This window comes from Mustela putorius, unplaced genomic scaffold (assembly GCF_011764305.1).
Source record: "Mustela putorius furo isolate JIRA1106 unplaced genomic scaffold, ASM1176430v1.1 tig00000738_pilon_pilon_pilon, whole genome shotgun sequence".
NCBI classification, from domain to species: Eukaryota; Metazoa; Chordata; class Mammalia; order Carnivora; family Mustelidae; genus Mustela; species Mustela putorius.
The window spans coordinates 1,946,615-1,967,792 of NW_025421463.1; the positions used below are offsets into that span (position 1 = coordinate 1,946,615).

The 21,178-nt window shown below is 58.1% G+C and overlaps 1 protein-coding gene across 3 annotated transcripts in view; it reads right to left on the reverse strand.

The window, feature by feature from the left end:
• Positions 1-21,178, reverse strand: part of PARVB (parvin beta) — a 92,729-nt gene that overhangs the window by 39,553 nt on the left and 31,998 nt on the right. For all 3 annotated transcript variants that reach the window (XM_045083730.1, XM_045083729.1, XM_004771154.3), the window contains exons 2-3: positions 9,573-9,662; positions 6,879-6,949 (exon numbers count right to left, since the gene is read on the reverse strand). In XM_045083730.1, coding sequence (XP_044939665.1) covers positions 6,879-6,949; positions 9,573-9,662 — 161 coding nt within the window. The remainder of the gene's footprint in view (positions 1-6,878; positions 6,950-9,572; positions 9,663-21,178) is intronic.

Consider the following 21,178-nt stretch of genomic DNA (forward strand, 5'->3'; position numbering starts at 1 on the left):
CACAGAATGGGAAAGAATCTTGCAAAATCCTCTGAGAAAGGGTCTGTATCTACAATGAGTAAAGTACTCTTACAACTCAAAAATAAAAAGACAGCCAATTTTAAAATGCACAGAAGATCTGGAGAGACTTTTCTCCAAAGAAGCACACGCATGCCCAACACACGAAATGATGGTCAACATCACTAACCATTAGGCAAATGCAAATCAAAGCCCTGGTGAGATACCATTTCCTACCAACGAGGGGAGCTCTATTAAAAACACAACAACAGAAAGTGTTGGCAAGGATGTGGAGGAACTGGAATGTTTCCCACGTTGCTGACAGCATGGAAAATGGTGCCCTTGGCAGAACAGTGGTAGTTTCTCTGACGGTTAAACACAGAATCATCACCTGACCCAACCATCCCACTCCCAGGCATGCGCCAAAAGAGAATACCGAAAACACGTGTCCACACAAAATCTCGTACCCGGATGTTCAAAATATCCACTGCTCAAAACAGCCAAAAGGCAGAAGCAACCCAAAGTCCATCAACAGATGAAGAGGTAAACACAGTGTGGTCAAGCCACACAGGGGAATATTACTCAGCCATAAAAAGGAATTAAGGTCTGACATCTGTTACAACATGGATGAAACTTACAAACGTGAAATTAGCCAGTCACCAAAGTCCACATACCGTATGGTTCTCCTTATAGGAATCATTCAGAATCGGCAAGTCTAGGGAGACAGGATAATTCCACGGAGATGGAGCAGCTGCCGGCACAGGGAGTGGGAAGGAATAGAGACCAACTGTTGATGGGGGTGGGGTTTCTTTCAGGAGTGATGAAAACCTTCTTAAATTGATTGAGGCAACAGTTGCATGACTCGGGGAGGAGACAGTCCCCCTGCGGATACCAGCTCAGTAAAGCGGTTATTTGATTCATCTCTGGAAGGTAGGTGTTCCCACCTGCTCCTGCAGGGCCGTCTGAGGACTTGTGAGGCGGCCCAGCTCTAGACGGGTACCATGATCTACACAGGTGTTAGTGCAACCGTCCCTGGAGCTCTCGGCATGTCCAAAACTCCTTTCTGATCACTCCGCATAACCAGCAGCACCCAGTACAGGCCAGACATGGCCCTCGGCGTGGGAGATACAAACATGACCTCGTCTCTGCCCCACGTGGAGCCGTTGAGGCATCACAGCGGCTTGCTGGGAAGCGCATGTGCGGGAAGGGAATATACACATAGGAGGACTGAGGAGCCAGGCCCATCTCGTCCTACCTCGGCTACTAGAAAGAGCTGGTCCCCACCCTGTGGGGAGTCAACACCCAGCCACCTCTCTGATCTGATCTCTGACCACTGTCCTCCTGCCACACTGCCCTCCTCACTCATCCTTATACACGCTGGGTACATGCATACCACAGGACCTTTGCACTTGCTCTTGCCTTCGCAGTGATATTCTTGCCCTACGTATCAACAGCAGCTCTCTGTTCAAATGCCACCTCCCTGACCATGGCGCCTAGAACAGGGGGAGAGAAAGCCACCCTGCTTCTTGTTTGGGGCTCCTTCAAAGCACTCCTGGCCTTCGGGCCAAACATTCATTCCCCAAATCTGTCTCCTCAGCTGGCCTGTCGGCCTCCATTTTGCTCAGTGACATATCTCCAGTGGCTATGCTTGGGACACACAGACGCACAGAAGGTGTTCAAGCCACCTACAACATTGCTCACAGACCCGGGCTAGTCTCTTGGGCACACAGACACCCGGCGCCAGAGGCTGCCTCGCCCGGAGCTCAGTCCCGCTGGCAAATACACAAGAGACACCGCTTCTGCTACGAAGACAAGGAATCTTAAAAAAACCCCATCCGGTCGCTGACCTGATCGACCCCAGAACAGGACTCAAAGGGATGCAGATCCCATTCCCCACAACAGGCCACAGGAGTCAGCTCTGGGAAGCAAAAGGGACAGGGCACCCAATTCCACTGCCACCCCTGGGGGAGAGGCAATCTCGTCACTAGACACCCCGAAGCACCGCCATCCTCCTCCCCCGCTCGCCCGTCTTAATCCCGTTTCTCGCAAGGCTTTTTCAAGATAGTACCAATCATTATTTCCTGGACGTACTCATTTGCAAAGCCCAAATCCTGCCGGCAAACGTCTAGGACCTACATTGACGATGCCCTCGGCTCGTGTTTTTCACAGGCTTGCCTTAAGCAGAATAAAAAAATTACTTGTCCTCTCATTCCCCCGAAGGATAATCAGGATCTGCGGCCTGTCTCCCCCAAAGCTATGACAGTTACGTTTTCATCACTTCCAAACAGGCTCGCCGGCTGCTTCCTCCACGGACGCGAGCCGGGGCACAGCAGGAGGGGGACCAGCCCCAGCCGGGTGCCAACGCGGGGACGCTGCGCCAGGGCATCTCCACGCGGCTCGGCTCCAACACACCGCCCTCCGCCCAGGGCATCATTTTTTCTGCAACTGATTCCCTTCACGGGGACACAGGAAGGAAGAAATCAACTGCACAGCCAGGAAGAGTCTCGTCCAATAAACTGGGAAATGAGATGTGAAATCTGCTCACAGGGAGGACGGTGCACCCGGGTTAACGACATGGTCCGCTCACCTGGGCCCAGCGTGCTTCTGAGCGCGCCGGCCTTCTTCCTCTGGCTTTGGTTCTGGAAGACAGGAGGCCTGCCACGCCGTCTTTTGAGGATCATTAAAACCATCAACTTTCTCATCCATACACTGCAACCCACCCGGAGCTGCACGAGCTGCTCTGACTTGGGTGGTCCAGGAAGCTTCTGGAGGATGCTAGAGAAAAGGCCCGTGGCCCACAACACCAGTGGGGAGGGTGCTGCAGAAGGTCTTCTAGGCTCTAGAACCCGCAGGACGCTCACACCCACGGCCCAGTCCCCACATCAGACCTGCCCCTGCCCCTCTGCCCACGGTACCCCGGCCACACTCGAGCTCCGAGCTCCGCACCTGCCATGGCGCTCGTGCTTTTCCCACTTCCGTCAGGGCCCGGATTTGAATCAAGGAAGCCAGACTCTAAGCACACCTCACCCCTTCACCCCTTAACACCACGGGAGGCACAACAGATCCTTGGAGAGAATTTCTGAATGAACGGTCTCATTCATAATGCCTGGTGTGGCCTGAGCCAAGGTGCTTTTTTCCTGGGAAGCAGAGGGCAGCTGGCAATATTGTAAACGGTGACAGTCCTGCGGCAGCGGGGTCACGGGGCGAAGTCTACAGAGGGAGACAGGACGGGGGGCTGAGACAAGAGGGGGAAAGAGCAGATGACCGGGAACAGAGCAAGAAAACAAGGGCGCTGACTGCGCTGCTTCAGAGATGGCCCCCTCGCGTGCCAAGACTGGGACGTGGCCAGTATTAACTGATCTCACCCGTGACCAGCTCAGCCGGTGTGTGGCCCACGCTCCCACTGAAAACACCCTTTGGGAGCAGAATCCCTACAAAGAACCAGCAGCAGCGTGGACAAGCAGAGTCCACGGTGCAGAGAGCGGGTCTGAAAAGCAGTCAGAACCATGCAGGTCACGTGCATGGAGGTGTTTTGCTGGAACCACCAAGACTGGCCATTCACAGTCCCCTTTCTCAAGGCGGGGGGGGGGGGGTTCCTGGGATCCCCTGTGTCAGCACCGAATTCACAAGGGCCCCAAACCTTGCCCCGGCTCCCAGAGCCCCTTTCCCAAGATTCCAACTCCGCAGGTCTGGGGTGAGCCAAAAAGACCTGCTCTGTCCCCCAGCCATTCTGACGCACTCACTCCTCTTCCTGCGGCTGGGACCTGGGTGCGGGACCCTACGGAGTCAGCTGGGAGCGAAATCTAACACCCAGGCCTGGGAAGTCAGGGAGAGAAAACCAGTCAGGGCACCGAGGTGGGGGGTCTCCAGAGGGGACATCAGGAGAAGAGGGACAGGTGGAACAGCATGCTCCATGCTGGCGGCCAGGTGCAGACCCTAACCTTGCCCGGAGTGCGGGCTGGCCTGTGCCTCAGGGCCCCCGGAGCGTCCTGCTGGAGCGGTTGCATGACAGCCTGGAGCTGGCCAAAAAGGACTAACCTGACTTAGGCTGGGGCTCTGGGTCACGCTCTGCTTGTCACAGGGGAGGGCAGGAGACAGGCTGGTCCCCAGGGCAGTCAGTCATGCCTACCGGGTGGCAGCCCAGCAAAACACTCCGGACATGAGGCTCGGGGACCTTCCCTGGCCAGCGATGCTCAGGAACGCTGTCATATCACTGTCGGTAAGTGACGCCGTCCACGATGCCACCAGAAGACATTTGGAAATGCCACATTGAGTGCCCTCCTGGGCCCGCCCTGGGTTCCCCCTCCCCCAGCTGATTTTCACCTGTGTCCTTTCACTGGGATGAACCCTAACAGCGAGTGCCGCAGCATTCGGTGCCTTTTGCGAGTCTGTCTGGTGTCAAACCCACAGGCCGATTTGGGGACCCAAACTTGTAACTCGTGTCAGAAGTGAGGGTAGGGCTTGGGGGCCGGCCTCTGGCACCTCACACCTGGGTGGGCACAGGCTCCACGATGAGCCGAAAGGGGAGGCAGGAAGTGACGCGGGCTGGGCTCCCCCACCCCAGGGCACAGGTCACTGTGACCTGGGGAGTGGCTATGCCCCCCGCAAGGAGAAGCTGGTGCTGTCGGCAGCAGACGCTGATTCAGGGGCACGCCCGGGGCCCCCTAGCCAGTAACCCACGCACAAGGCAAACACGAGGGAACCAGGGGCAGCCCAAGCCCAGCCCCGGCATCCTAGGAGCCAACGCCCACCCACTCTAGTCGATGAGAACTAGTACCTCCCGCACACCCTCCATCCCACCAGCACAGCGACTAACAATCCCCAGCCGGCCAACCTGCCACCACCATCGTGCTTGACGTGTTCACACTCACTTGGAAAAGGTGTGATAAAGTGAAAAATAGGCCGCCAACCTACCTCGAGATGCTGCCTGCAGTCTGGAAGCAGGCAGAACCTTCCAGAAACTGTCCATCTCCTGGCACAGGGACTGTAGGCTGGCGGGACAGCCTCCCAAAGAGGAGTGGCCCAGGGTCATCTCTCAAACCAAGACTCCTACATTATGTCCCCAGAGTCCCTTCTGCCACAGGAGGTATTAAGAGTCACGTGGACACCCTGGGGGGCCATGACTCAGCCCACCACCCCTGCTCCCTTGCTGGGGTGGGGGACAAGCCCAAGCTAACAAGAGTGAGCGGGAAGGGAGGGGAGGCAGGCCACCCTGGGCCGACCACAGCTTGGGAAGAAAACCCATCTGTGCTCAGCCATGCAGCGTCCCGCGGGTGGTGCCGTGGCCCTCCCAGCCACCCAGCAGGGAAGCAAGGGAGAGGCTCCCCGTCTCCAGTGCCTTCTGGTCCTCCAGCTGACTGTGTCTGATGCGGTACAGGCCTGCCCATGCTGCAGCCCCCCTAATCGGCACACCCCATCCCTTGCAGCATGGCCCTTCAGCCAAATCCAGAATCCAGAAGAGCTGGGGAGCCACAGCCCACACAGGTCCCCCGGGGCAGGCCCCGGGTGCAGAGATGCTGCGGTCCCCTCTGCGCAGGCTGCTGAAGGACAAGCAGCTGACCAGCCCTTACCCCACAGCGCCCAAAACACCCTGTGGGCTTAGAAGTCACAGCGGTAGGGGCGCCTGGGTGGCGCAGTGGATTAAGCTTCTGCCTTTGGCTCAGGTCATGATCTTAGGGTCCTGGTATCGAGCCCCACATCGCGCGCTCTGCTCAGTGGGGAGCCTGCTTCCTCCCCTCTCTCTGCCTGCCTCTCTGTCAAATAAATAAAATAAAATCTTAAAAAAAAAAAAAAAAAAGAAGTCATCACGGCGGCACAACAGAGCCCAGTCGGGTCAGGTGAATCCGACAGGAGCACGAAGCAGACCCCACACAGGAAGAAGACGACCCGCTCATCTCAGCACGCCCAGGGCCCAGCCCGGCGTCCAGTGTTCGACCCTGGCTGAACGAACAAGGTCCCAGATGACCAGACCCATTCAGCCCGCACACGCCTCTAACAGGTATAACCTGGCGGGAGGAGGGCTCTCCCCTCTGTCCTCATGTGAACATGAGGACGGCACCAGCTCCCCTGGGGTGTTTCAGGGAAGTGATGCCTCCAGCTTTGCTCCAACACTGAAGAAGGAGAAAGCCGAAAGGCGTGTGTGGCCGTCAATCCCAACTGTCCGCCCGACTGGGCCACGGAAGGCCTGGACGCCGGAGTCAACGTTCCCTCTGGCTGGTTCTGTGAGGATGTTTCGGGAAGACATTAGAATGTGACTGGCGGACTGAGCAAAGCCAGGGAGCCCCAGCATTTTTGGCTGGGCCCTAACACGGGCCTTTACGAGGTCAGTTTTTACCAGGAGACAATTTGGCAAAGGTTTTCCCGTTCCAGCCATCAGCCCCCGTGAGAACACGGTTCCACGCCGCCTCACGTCCAGCAGCACCGGCTCAGGTGGAGAAACATTCTGAAAAGCACTTCTACTGGCCAGTGTCAGTGGCACGGACTGTGACAGACAGCGTCACAGAGCCCGGGGGTCTCCTGCGTCCGCCTTGGGCTGCAGAAGTGACCGCTTTCCCACCGCGGGCAGCTCCGGCGCGGAGCTGGGTCCCACTGGGCGAGGATGCAGTCACACCCGAGCCTTCGCTCCTCCATCGCGGGGATGAACTCTGAAGCCCGACCGTGGTTTAGATCGGAACCATGAGAACCGCCATCGGCACTCAGACACGCACGGACGCCACCAGTCAAGCCTCACCGCGGAGCCGGGGCTCAGAAACCAGGCTCAGGAGACAGAAGCTGCCGTCGTCACACCGAATTACCACGGGGGCCCCCGAGCCCTCCCGTCGCGGATTCCCTGACCCCTCGTCACAGCCCAGCAGGAAGGCGCTGACCGAGGCACCTCTTACCTTGACCAGCTCCTTGAACTTGGGGTCCTCCTTGGAGGTGGGGTCGATCATCATCCGCTCTTCGTTCTCCTCTGCCGGGGAAGAGAGGCCGGTTAGCACAGGCCGGCGCGGCGGGGCCGGGGGCACGGCCGACTCCCCCCCGCCTGACGCGGGGGAGGGGGACAGAGCGCAGAGAAGCCAGGCTTCTCTGGGTCCAAGGACGGCGCGCACAGGGGCTGCATCAGTCCGTGGTCCAAGCTCCCGCGGCCGCTGTTAGTAAATACGCGCACCGAGACAGCTCCCCGCGACGTAAAATAGCACGCACCAGAAAATCAGAAAAAAACAGCAAAAAAGGAGGGATTGGGGTGACGGTTCACAGTAAAATGTGTCCGTCCCTGTTCTGTTTTCCCTCCAGGTTCAGGCCTCGATCCACGGACAGTGGAGTGGGGCCCAGCGAGCTGCTCCAGCGGGGCTGGCGTGGTAGAGAGGAAGAGTGTGGGACAGCCCCCCCCACTGGTCCGACACCATCCGGAAAACTGGCTGGTGCCTGCATAGGGGAGGGTGTGCGAGGCACCGCGCACGGCACGCAGGGGATGGGGAGAGGGAGGCCTCGGACCCGAGCATGGGATGGGCCCGCAGGACACACGGGTGGCGAGGACCAGGCTCCTGGGGCCCAGGCAGGCTCTCACAGAGCTCGGAAACAGAATGGCTTTGAGAAGACCGGCTTCACAACAGCAAATTTTAAAACCTGACAAAGTGGAGAACTGTTTGGAGTCATGCAGATCTGACGCTTGAGAGGGTAACCCCATATGGGGGCCCTTGTGATGTCCCTGCTAAGGCCCTCAGCAGCCTCCCAGTGCTCCTGGGACCAAGGCCAGCACCTTCCACGTGGCCTCCAGCACCCCCCCCCCGCAGCCTCGCGTCCCCAGCTGTCCCGGGCACTCTCCACTCTCTGGCCCTTCCAGCCTTCCCTTGCTCCTCGGCAAACCTCACCACTGCCTGCCACAGGGCCTTGGCACATGTTGCTCCCTGTCTGATACCCTTTTCCTCCACTCCACGTCCCCTGCACCTTTCAGATCTCAGTTCCAGGCGCTGACCAGGTCAGTCCTTCTCAAGGTCACACAGACTCCAGGGATAAGCAGAACCTTATGGAACAGACTGAACAACACCAGCTCCCTCTGCCCGAGAGCAGTTGTTTATAAAGATGGTAAAACGGGAGGGTTAGGGCCCAGGGAAAGGCAAGTTCAAGGCATCATCAACAAAATGAGAGCCTGCCATGTGTCTAGGATCAGCCCTTTTAGGCCTCCTGTTAGTCTAAACCAGGGTTCTCCACAGGAGCCACTGCGTCCTTCCCCTACCTCAGGTGACATGTAGCCACGTCTGGAGACATTTTTGGTTGTCCCAGCTGGTGGCATCTCGTGGGCAGAAGTCGGGGATGCTCAAACCCCACAAGACACAGGACAGCTTCCAACAGTAAAGAATTACCCAGTGCTGGATATCCAGAGGGCCGAGGTGAAGCCTCCTGGTCTGTGTCTGGCTAATTCCCAGACCCACAAGCGAGTCCCCAGTTTCCCCGGAGAGAGGGTCACCAGGAGCATGCATTTCAGCCAGACTCAGCAGCAGTAACAGTGAAGAGTCATCCTCTTCCAAGAAGAGACTGTAGCCACAGCAGACCCCAGCAGAATCTCAGGGAGCTCGCCCAGCACTTGGCTTCAGGTCTGCCAAAGCTGAACCTGCGTCTGCATTTCTCCACAAGCTCTTGCTGGCCTGGCCTGGTCACGGAAACCACAAAGCGGGGACCAACCGGGGCTTCCCTTTGAACCAAGGTTTGGAAATAAGCAGAATGTTCCACAACCGCCTTTCAGACCGACCAGATCCCAAAACACGCTTTAAGGAAATGTGTCCGTGCTGTCACCTCATCAGCGCTGGCTGTGATGTGATCCCAAGGAGCCGGGCCCCACCCAGCAAGCCCACGGCCTCGGGACAGCTTTGGCTTGTGCCAAGATTAGGATGTATTAACTACATTTCTTATTTCCTATATTTTTTAATTCTTTGACACCTCGGGGCCTGGGGACCTGGAGACACTGTCCCTCCCAGGGTTGGCCAGTTCCCAAGACAGCCAACAATTCCACTGTCACTGCCCTTGATGTGCAGGCCAACCAACCCAGAGCCCACCCCCAGCAGCCATGTGTTCCAGGGGCTCTCAGGCTCCCAGACCACAGGCCCCTGCCCTAATTCCCCCCTCCCCTACCCCCTGCCCAGCAGAGCTCCCAGAGCCCTCGGAGATTAACCCAACCAGCCAGTCCACACCGGCCTACCCTGCCCCACCCAGTCCCTCCCACAAGAAAAGACAGGCCACGCCCCCCCAGCCCCCCAGCCTCCTGCCCAAGGCTGGCCCGCCCCCACCTCGGGAACCGTGCTTGTAACAGACCATAGTTTCAACGGGGCTGAACCCCGGATCTGTCGGACTCATCCGACGGAACGACTAACACAACGGACGTGGGAAATCAGACAGTCAGAAACTTACAAAGGAAGCCGGGGTTTTCCTTCCCACCTACTTTTCTAAACAAGACCTTGAGCTAAGAGCCCTGACTCTCGGAGGCCGCCTGGCGCGATGTGTGGTCACCAGGCCGTCGCCCTGCAGCTCCTCCTCGGCCTCACCAGCCGCGGGAGCTCAGCGGCGTCACGGCAGGAGCCTGGCGGAGCGCACGGTACCTAACAGCGTGTCTTCGGGGTGGACGTCCGCCGAGGCGGGGGACATGGGCGCGTCGACGGCACGCCGGCCCTCTTCCTGCAGGTCGCTCACTGTGGAGAAAGGAAAAGAAGGGTCAGTGTCAACGGAGCAGCGGGGCCTCGCGGGGCGGCAGCAGAAACCCCCACGATCGACTCCTGCTCTGTAAGCATTTAACAAGCGTTCCCAAATGGCCCGTCGCCCAGAAAGAGTCCGCGCACGAAGGCTCCGAACCCAGACCACGTTCTGCAGTTCCTCCCTCCGGCGCCAAGCATCTCCCGGTGCCCGCCAAGCCCGGCCGGTCGGTTTACACAGCCCTTTGGAATTCAGGGCTAACACACAGAAGCTTCTGGATGCTTCCAGGTCCGCCCAAGGCTGCTGACATGGACAAAGCTGGAATCCCAGCGACAGGGCCTGAAACGGCAGCCCCCACCGCGCTCCCTGGAGAGCTGTGGCCTCAGCCAGGGGACCTGGGGGCGGACGCTGTACCTAACACGGACACAGGCAAGCCCCGAATTTAAAGTGCTGCTATTGTTGACGGTCAGGTTCAAAGGAGCAGATGCCCAAGAGCAGGTCATGGCCAGTCTGGGACACCAGAGCCTGCAACAGAATCTCACAAACCTTGACCCGGAGGCCGTGACCTGTGGTGTGGACAGCACCAGCCTGTGTGTGTGTGTGTGCGAGTGTGTTGGGTGAGGGCAGCACTCGACAATCACAGGGCTCAGAGGCACAGCACAGATGCCAGGAGCAGGAAGGACCATCGCCCCGCAGGAAAACGCCTCGAGTCACATCCGTCAGGGGGCACCACCGGGACCCTCACCCTGTTCCCCTTTGCTGTGGCACCTGCTGCTTTTGACAGTCCTGGTTGAGAGCTCTGGGCCACAGTCCCCAACCCCACGCCACGGACTGGCTGCCCCATCGGTGGTCCCGGGTCACGGGGTGCCCAGGCCTTCTCTACCATGAACCATTCTCTCCCGTGAAAACCTCTTTCCTCTTCCAGTACCGCAGTCACCGTGAACCGATCACACAGCTGATCCCGGGCATCGGAAGAGTAACCAAGGGGACGGGCCTGATGGCTTTGACGCAGGCAGCGGCACAGTTCCCCTCGACTCTGCTAGCGGCGCAACCCCAAGGAAGCCCAAGTCACCCCTCAGGGCCCCCAGGAGGACGAAATGGTGAACGTGAGGTCTCCAGGCCAGAGCCAGGAACCCAGGGGATCTGCAGACAGCCGGCCCCTCTGCCCCGCATGTCGCACCAGGGAAGGCCCCGAGACGAGGCTTTCTACCGAGTGAACTCTGGTATCCCTATGTCCCCGAGCAGCACGACTCACAAGAGGTGGCATCACCCCCGGGAGCCCCCTGACGGGTGCGTGACCGCGTAAGATGCAACCCGCCCGCAGGACAGAACGCGGCTCGCTGCAGAAGGGAAGGCCGTCTGGACACCTGCTGCCACGCGGGTGACCTCGCGGGCAGCACGCCGTGTGGAACGGTCAAGGTGGGACACAGTGAGGGACCCAGAGTCCTAGAGCCTCAGACATCCAGTCAAACGGCAGGGGGTGGGGAGGGGGGAGGCGGGGGCTCATGTTCACGCGGACAGAGTTTCAGCGCAGGATGACAAAGAGCTTCAGGAGACGAGGGGGCGGTCACGCCACCCCCTGAGTGGACTTCATGCCACGGAAACACCCGCCCACGAGGGGTTAAAATGATACAATTTATGTTATGTATGTTTTACCACAACAACAACAACAAACAAAAGAAAAAGCAGACCCTCTGCCAACAGCATCCTAGCCTGCAAGCTGGAAGCTGTCCCCGCGGTCACCCAGCACATGCACACCCCCGGGGCGTGTCCCAGGAGCAGGTCCCAGGAGCAGGCCACACGCACAGCCATCTTCTTGTCCCCACACCCTTAGCTTAACTCTGTGTGAGATACGCATGAACGTTCAGCACCTTCCCGCGTGCTGAGGCACAAGCAGGGTTTTAAGACGTGCCCCACAGGGCTCCCCCGGCCACACTCTGCAGATGCCCACAGGGGGGCCCCGGCCAGCTCCCAGGCCAGCGGCTGCATCTCAGCCATCACGTCCACGAGCTGATGCATTATGAGCAGCAACTTAGGCCGCAAAAAGCTTTTCTGAAGGCAGAAAAAAGAAAGCGGGAAAGGGGACCTTGCACGGAAGCCGCGGACACACGGGGAGCACATCCCTGGCCCGGTGAGCGGGGTGTATGCGGAGACCCCAAAGGCCTAAGCCCCACTTCCTGGGCCGACATCACAGAAGGACAGACAGGCCAGGGGGGTCCCTTCAGGTCTAGGCGGTCAGGAGTGTGGTCACGTTCACGGCCTGGGAAAGAGGGAAAGGCAGCGGGTGAACTCGACACCCGTTGAGCCACGACAACGAGCCCGAACTCGGCTCAGAAAGATGCCACAAGGGTCGTCTGCTGCCCAGGACACAGGCTGTGGGCCGGAGTGACGGGGAGGAGGGTGGAGGGGCGGACACGCGGGAATGCTCCCGGGGGCCCTGCTGCCTGATCTCAAAGACACGGGAGATAGGAAATAGCGTTTTCAAAGCACAGAAATGGGGTCACATGGAAACAGAAACTTCCACTCTGCCCTTGCACATCAAAGATAACACTAAACAGGACCCGAGATTTCCTGACCTTAATAAACGAGAAATGCTCTCCCAGAACCGCCCAGGCACTGGCTCAACAGACTGCACATTCCGAAGGAGCTTGTGTGCAGAGCCCCAAGAAGCAAGGACAGGGCCCTCGGTCATGAGTCCAGGTCGGTGACCACAAAGCCGGGGGCGTGAGTCCAACTTTACCACACATGGGCACGTGGCCGAGAGGGGTCCCTTCACCTTGCCAAGCCTCAGTTTCCCCATCTGTAACATGGGGGTGACAGCAGTAGCTGCCTCATAGGGAATTCTAAGAATTAAGTGAGACCATGAGTGCTCAGCAACTGGTTCAGAAACCCTGGCAGGCATCTGCCCACCTTCTGTGAAGGGAAGAAACCAAGATGGGAAAACAGGCTCCCATAAAGGGACAAAGAGAAGAAAGAGGGAAGAAGGGGAGGGCGTGGCTCTGTTGCACTCTGGGAAGAACCAGGGAAGGCTTCCTGGAGGAGGCAGCATTTGAATGAAGCCTTGAAAGATGGCAAGAATCTGGAGAAGGGACTTTGGGACTCTGCAAAACATACGAGTGACAGATCAGACAGCCTGGACTCTGGAAGCCCACCGTGCAGCCACACCGATGCTGAACCATGGAGGGTTCTTTGGGACTCTCCTTCTCACAGCCTGGGTTCCCCAGAGAACACGGGCCCCATCCCTGCGGATCCTTCTGTCTAAATCGGATTACTGTCTTCCAAGGGTCAGTCTGACATGAGGAAGGAGAGGCTCCTTTTGAACCCTGGCTTCTCCCCAAGGACCCCACTTTGCCAGTTTAGTGGCTTTCCGTTAATCCCTGGAATGTTCTGGTTTTTAACGTACTGGTCCATTTGCCAGAAAGCCCAACACTTCAAAGATGTGAAATGCCGGCTGCCTTGAGTCACAGAGAAAGATCCCCTGGCCCGGAAGAGCCAGCGTCTGGTGTGCTCCATGGGCGTGGACGTTCAAACGGACTGGGCCCGCCAGGAGGCTGAGGACCCACCAATTTCCTGAGTGCGCGCCACTGTTTGGAGAGGGATGCCCTTGTCAACATAAAACCTGATGGCCAGGCACGAGGAAATGGATGGCAAGTCTACCTCCCAGGGGTGCTGTGGCCACGGGCCACACGGGGGGCACACGGGGCTGGGGGGGGAGCCAGGAGGTTGAGAGGAAGGAGGGAGCCCAGGTCAGAAGACAGAGCCACGAGGCAGGGGGTGTTTGACAACACAATTTGCCCTTTGGGGATGGCCACCCCTCACACAGTCGGGGGCAGGGGGCAGACCGGGACACGCAGACAGCAGTCACCGGTCTTAAGAGATTTCAAAAAAGTTCAAATGTGGGTTTAGTGTAGAATCTCCCAATTTATAATGTAAGCACATCACTCCAATTCTGTGGGCCAACCAGGGTCACCCATTTGCAAGCTCAGGTCACAGTAAATGTACAATCCACGTTCCTACCCGTCCACAAGAAGCACAGAGGGCCACTAATCCTTCCTGAGGACCTATGACGTGCCAGGCACCTTCCATGACATGCATTCATCGTATCTCCTAACAAGTGAGGGAGCACCGGGTCCTGGCTGGGCCGGCAACTGTCACATGTGAAGGCACCTGCTATGCAGCCCCCAAGTCAGCACCGAACCCACTTCTACACGGTCTTGCACCTCATGCAAGTCACCTATGCCCAGCTGACTCTACACACCTCCAAGCCTCAGCTTATTGGCAACCTCCTCCAGGAAGCCCTCCTGGGTGCCCCCTTCCCACGCCAGGCCCCTCTCTGCCTAGCTCACACCACACAGCCATCCCACTTTCTTCTCTTTCCTGGACCATCTGCCCACCCACGCTGGTGCTAACTCAGCTCCTAACCCTGGAGCTGGTCTACTGGTTTCAGATCCCGGCTGGACCACCGACAAGCTGAGCCTGGGCAAGCTACTTCTTTGCCCTGTGCCTCAGCTCCCATCTGTGAAACGGGGGCACCCCTCAAAGACAGATACAAGACTCCATCGATGCTGGCATACAGTAAGGGCTCAATAAATGTGAGCTTGGAGCATCTGCTAGATGGATGTGGACGGGCGTGTTTCCAAAGCCCGCTGCCTTTCCACCACCCCACCCAAGGGCTGGGCAAGGCTTAAAAAAAAAAAAAAAAAAAAAAAGAGTAACACCCCCACTCCCGCCTGGAATTACAAGCACATAAACGTCAACACTTGAATGCATCTCATAAAGAACCCACCACTTACACCGCAGGCCAAACGCAAAGGTTCCATGTTTGATTTCTTTGTTCCTCTTTTCCTTTGTATGGGTTTCATTTACTTACTTACGCCCAGGCTCCTTCCAAAAAAAGCAGGCTTTTAGGCACCTTTTTTTTTTTCCTTTTGACATTCCTGGGAACACACGCCCTGAAGGCGCCTGGCTCCCAGAGCAAGGTCACGGTCAGGACAGGTCAGGACACGTGGGTCTGAACACACAAAGCTTCTCGGCCTCTCGCTCCACGAGGGGCGCCAGGGTGGGAAGGGGTATCGTGAGGCACCACCTGCAAAGATGGGGTGCAGAGAGCCCACGGGGGTCTCACCTGCCGCCGGGCTTCGTGGCCGACTCCAAGAAAGGCTTGCGGGCGGGGGGGGGGGGGCAGCAGCAGCCTCGGATGCTAGAGCGGGGACTATTCCAACTTCTGACATTTCAACACAGCTGTGATGTTTTGCCACCTAGAGGGAATTTTTGACACCCTAGTTTTTGACGCTTCCTGGTTTTCATGCAGAAGGAAAGATGAGGGGAATTTTCAGCAGCGCCGTGGGAACCGGATCAGAACAGCGGGTCACCTGAACCACATCTACAAGAGGGACCAGAAGAGGGCAGGAAAGCTCACCCGTCCCGTCAAGACACACCCACTCCCAGGTCCAGCCGGTCACAAAGGGAACCGAGCGTTCCTCGCAGCTGCCAGGGGAACGAAGGGAGGGTAGAGATGCATGTGTCCCCACGGGCTGGGCTAGGACAGTTGTGGGGACAGAAACTTCCCGGTGCTTAGGAGGACCCAACCGTGAGGCTTTCCCAGGCCCTGTCCAAAAGCAAGGGCTTCCGTCCGCGCTCAGAAGGGTCGTTTCTCTGCAGAAGTCAGAGTTTGTCAGGATAAGGAAATCCATCAGCCACGGAGCTCCTCGCACAGTGGTTCCGCTGAAAACGAGGCCCGTCATACCACACACGAAGACCGCAGAGCTCGGCTAGAACAGGGCCCACCGGACCACCGGGGGCAGGGGGCCTGCTCCTTCCGACCTGCGCAGACACCAGTGCTCACTGCGAACCGCGATCACCACTCGGGATGGGGAGGAGTCCTCACCCGAGCTACTGTGCTTGCAGCAAAAGCCTTGGAGTGTGAGGCCGGGTCTTCCCCAGGGGTTACGATGTCCAGGTTCAACGTCCATGGTTCTTGGGATTCTAGCCAATGGACAGCAGCATCTGGCCCAGGGTCAAGGGCTGTAGGAGCCAAGGGCCCAAAGCAGAGCAGTGGCCCTTCCTGCCCCAGATGTGGGACAAGAGGGAAATTAGCTTTCAGCAACCTGCAAGGGGAAACATACAAAAGAGCCTCTTGACCTTTCAAGGGGCAGATCTGGAATGGAACCTAGCCCCGACACGTGGATGCTGGCCCATTGCAACAAACCCACTGTATTTATGCATGTTTAACACGCGACAATTCATCACTGAGGATGACAGTCTGAACCCAGATCTATGGGCTTGGCTCTGCTGGGGCACGAAGTCCCAGCCCATTTCTAGAGACAGAATAAGTTCGGAGGCTAAAACACACGTGTGAGCATTTCAGTACAAGCCAAATCCAAAGGGGGTCAGCCGGCGCTCCTGACCCCCACCTCGAGAGCCGACACCTGTCAGTGCAACGCATCTTGTGCAGCTTTCGAAACAAGACGGCGTGATATTTATGCAAATAACACAATCAGAAATCCCGAACTGTGTATTTCTAGGTGTACACAGTGACATTCATAGAGACAAGAAGGAAAGGCTCCGCTCCAAAATGACGAGACCGGTGTCACCTCCGGAAGGGACCAGGGCGGAGGGAAGGAGGAGACGGGCAGGCTGGGCCACAACGGTGTCCCTCCGTTATTGTAAGACAAGACAAGAGGGAGACACTCTGATAGGAGTCAGTGTCCCTCACCCGCCGTGGAGCCCCGAAGCCCGCGACAGCCAGTCCTATGGGAAAGGAGGTATGAGGGAGCCGAGCCTGTCCAGCCCACAGACCTGGGGTTTCCCTGCAGGACGGCTGCCCAAAGAGAGCTGCAGAGCCCAGAAGAAGATCCAGATGGCTCCCGGCCCAAGCTTTCATGTGCAGGCAAGAGAGAAGCAGCAAGTTTTGGGGGTGAAGGAACAGCTCTCCCCCAGGCAATTCTGTCTTCTCCTCCAGGCTCGGGGAAATGCCTTCTGCTGGATGCCGGGGCATCTACACGGCTCAGAGCCTTGGACTTCACGGTCCTCGGCACCTGCCTGCTGCTCCTCTGTGCTCTCTCTGAACCGATCGCTCCACGGCCTCTGGCTTCGGAGACACGGGGCAGTGCATGGCTGCCTGGTCAGCCTAGGAAAAGTGCGGGAGGGGAGCCGAGGGGCCACATCCTCAGGGAATCCCGCAGGGTGAGACAGGACCAGGCCTGAGACAACACTGTGGACACCCCGGTCACCACCCGGATGTGGTCATGTCCCCTCCCATCGTCAGCCAGCACCCACCCAGGGGCCTCTGCTAACCACGTGCCTCCTGAGTGCTCAGCCAGGCTCCCAACTTCGAGGCACTTAGGACCCCCTGGGCTAACAGGGTCTAAGACTCAGCGCCAACCACCCGCCCCAAGGCCATGGTGCTGATGCCGGTCAGGGAGCCTGGCCATCAACACCCAGAACGGTAAGAACGTAGAAGACATCATCATATCCCTCCCCTACGTGCTGAAATCACACCGGCCAGTGACTCCAGTGCTCCTTTGGGAGATAAATCCAGGGGCCACATTTCCACAACTTTCTACCTGGCCGGCACCTACCATGGACACTTGCCTCCCCAGGACGGAAGGAGATTTACTGGGCCTGCCTGGCACATGCTGTCCCGCGAGGCTTCGCTACAGACGAGGTCTCTGAAACACTCAAGTGCAAGCTGGCTCAGCCCGTGCGGGCTGGATCCAACCCATGCAAGGCCTGCAGGTCCCCAAATCTCACCACCTTCCCACTTCTGGCGGGATCGGAGGGGGACACTCAGATGGTTTCCTGCCCGTGGGCAGATGGTTTCCTGCCCGTGGGGAGAGCCCAGAGCTTCAGTCCTGCTCCGAATCCCTGTTCTCGATCTTTTGTTGTTGTTGTTGTTGCTGTTGTTTAATTTGACAGAGAGAGATAGATTACAAGTAGGCAGAGAGAGAGGGGGAAGCAGGCTCCCTGCTGAGCAGAGAGCCTGATGCAGGGTTCAATCCCAGGACCCTGGGATCATGACCTGAGCCAAAGGCAGAGGCTTAACCCACTGAGTCACCAAGGCGCCCACTTGTTCTTGATCTTAGGCCAAATGGGGAGCCGCCCGTCTCAGCAGCAATAATGAATGAGCTCACGAGGCACCCCAGCTTCTACCAAGACCCTCTTTTCTGAAGGGCTCCTTCCCATGCCCTAGGAAAGTGGGTTCAAGAGCAGAAATGACTCTGGGACACAGGGGGCAGGGGGTGCTCAGGATCCTCCCGGCAGCATGGCCAGCGTCAGGGGACACGGCAAGCAATCTGGAGGGGGAGAAATTGAGGGAGGGAACTGCACAGCACAGCCCTGACCACGCAAAGCGACCGTAATAACCTGATTCTGGAGCCAGAAGGCTGAAGGCAAAGGCCCCCAAGACACATACCCTTGCAAAGAACACAGTGGGAGGAAGCAAGACGCTGGACGGGACCCTCCTCGCATTCTGCATCTTGTGCCCTGCCCCTGGGGCAGCTGCGAGGAGAGGGTTGGGACCGGTTCCCAGGACGGCCACACGGCTTCCCATCGGCCCCACCGTGGCCTCTCCCATCCTCAGGTGACTGTCCTGGACTCAGCGGTTTCTCCTCTCCAACAGCCTGTCACCTTCTTCTGGGCAAACCAGAACCCAGCCTCCCCTGGAGGGAACCAGCATGGTTCGCAGGTGTTACAATCCAGATGGGGACCTGCCCCCAGCCCCAGTGTGGAGCCAGTGGGTATGCTGCACTCCCCACAACACAGGTATCAAGGCAGGAACGGGCCTGGCCTGCTCAGAGTCGACAGTTACAAGAAGACTGCACTGGGAATGCACTTTTCCCCAGTGGCCTTGACCCAACAAGGACATGCAGGTCGAAGCTGCACCATCATCCTACCACCGAACAGAACCTGGAAATGAAGGCACCGGATCAACAGACCTGAGAGAACAGTTCAGCCACACCATTTGTGTGCTGGATCAAACCTTACCTGAAGGCAGCCACCCGTGGCCCTTTCCATCAAAAGGCACCCGTGAATTCCATTTTGTTCTTAATCCACTTTGAGTTTTCTTTCATTTGCAAACAGAGTCCTCTCTGAGGCAGGTGTCCTTCTGACACACAAAGCTAACCGTGTCCCCGGTAAAATCCACCACAGGCTCCCACTGGCTCCAGGATAGAACGCAAGCCCCTACCAACACTCGATAAGCAGACCCCACCTCTCATCAAGCCAGCTGTGCTCTCAACTTGGCACTCCCCTTCCTACTGAGGCATCCCCAAGCCACTCGTGTCTGTCACATCTCTGCACCAACTGTCCCCTCCACCAGAGAAGCCCTTTCTATCAGGCTAACGTCACTCCGTCCCCCAGATTTATCAGGACAACATTCTCTCTGCACTCAGGCCCCAGACAGAGTAAGGGCTCCTCCTCTGGCTCCCTACGGCTCCCCTTGCCTGTGACGGCCACGATCCCTTCTTCCAACCCCCCCCACCCCCCAACGGTGTAGCTGGGGTGGGCCTGCCTCCCCACGCCCACCCAGTAGCGCAAGGGGGTCCGTGCTGCTCTTGACCACGGCCTCACAGCCGACACAAAACCTGACCCGTGATAAGCACGCAATAAATATTTGTGGGACAGGGCGCCTGGGTGGCTCAGTGGGTTAAGCCGCTGCCTTCGGCTCAGGTCATGATCTCAGGGTCCTGGGATCGAGCCCCACATCACGCTCTCTGCTCAGCAGGGAGCCTGCTTCCTCCTCTCTCTCTCTGCTTGCCTCTCTGCCTACTTGTGATCTCTGTCTGTTAAATAAATAAATAAAATCTTTAAAATATATATATATATATATATATATTTGTGGGACAAACGCCTCTGTGTTTACGGAGACAAAAAGTTGCCGAACGGGAGAAATTAGGTAAGAGACCCAAAGTCAGGAGAACAGGGAACTGACGGCTCTTGAAAACATTCCACCTCCAGCCACTTAATTGGGGGGAAAAGGAGAATCTCCATTAAGGCTTACATTAGCCTGCCAGTCGCGGGTCACCAAGGACCCAATTACTGTGAGGCGGCCGTGGCGGGGGGTGGGGAGGGCTCAGAGGAAGGACTCTGCTCTGCAATTAGGGACTTTTGGGGACGAGCTCCCTCTGGAGCAACAACCCCAAGCCTCGTGGGCTGGGCGCGCACCGGCCGCCGGCGTCTGGAAGAGAGCCCAGCGGGAACAAAGCCGGCAGCCCGTCTCCAGGAGGGCAGGTCTTCTGAACACCAAACGTCGCTGAAGTATAAATACCAAAAAGGCTGGCGCTCAGAAGCCGATGTCAAACAGACAATTCCCCGGCCCAGATCAGGCCTTTTCCTCCCCCTGCCCTGGGTGATCAGAAAAATGCGGGGACAACAGAGAAACAAATTGTCTGGGGGCAGGAGAATAGGAAGAAAGACTTCGGGGGAACGTGAAATGTCAGCGTTCCCATATAAACCACCTGGCGAGCCAAAACCAGGACACGGGAGGGGCCCGGGCTTCCTGCTCATGAAGGAGGACTGATCCTTTGGGACAGGGCACGACGGGGCCGATGGCTCAGGTGGAGAGCAAGTGGGTCCGCTTATTCAAGTCACCTCCCTGCCGCAGGTAGACGCCTCGGGGGCCGGACACGGCGGCTGGACCCACGCAAGGCCGGCGTCTGCTCTCGTCTCTGCGGGTCTCAGCTCCCAGTCCCTCCCTTCCAGTGCACCTCCCACGCGGTCTCAAGACTTGTCCCCAGAACACAGCCCACCAGGTCATTCCTCTGCCCGCAGACCATCCCCACCTCCCACGGCCTCCCCACACAAAGCCCAAACCCCTCCCCATGGCATCCCACCCGGACCCTCCGAAGGGCCCGCCCATCCGCAGCCCCGCAAGCCCCAGCCGGGGGCTGCACGCAGCGAAGACAGAAATCACAGGCTCTGGAAGTTCGTCACACAGCGGCCTGGGGCCCATGCTTCCTCTCCTTCTGTCTTTCACCGTCTTTCCACTGCAGGGGATAATAACCAGACACAATCCTGAGGTTGTCGTGACAACTAATTCAACCAGAAGCAGCCGAGCTCTAAGTGTTGTGTCTCCCCTTCCCGTCCCGCCATCAGCACCTGGGCCGGGCGACAGGGAGCTGCGCACCGGGCAAGCTCCCCCACGAGCCAGGGGCTTGCCACGCTTCGAGGTCCAGGGGGCAGCTGGTGAAGCGTCTGCCTTCGGCTCAGGTCCTGAGCTCAGGGTCCTGAGATCGAGTCCGCATCAGACTCCCTGCTCGTCGGGGGCCTGCTTCTCCCTCTCCCTCTGCTCATTCCCTCTCTCTCTTTCTCTTAAATAAATAAAATCTACGAGGGGGAAAACAAAAAAGGCTCAAGGTCCAGCCATGAACTCACAGCCAGCCCCTGCGCTCCCGGTTACAACCGAGGGGTACGTGAATGTCTCCCTGCCAGATTATGGACTCCCAGAGGCAGAGGCCAACCCCTTACCCACCCTGTGCCCCCAGAGGTGGGCCTGGCACAGAGCGGATGTCCCCAC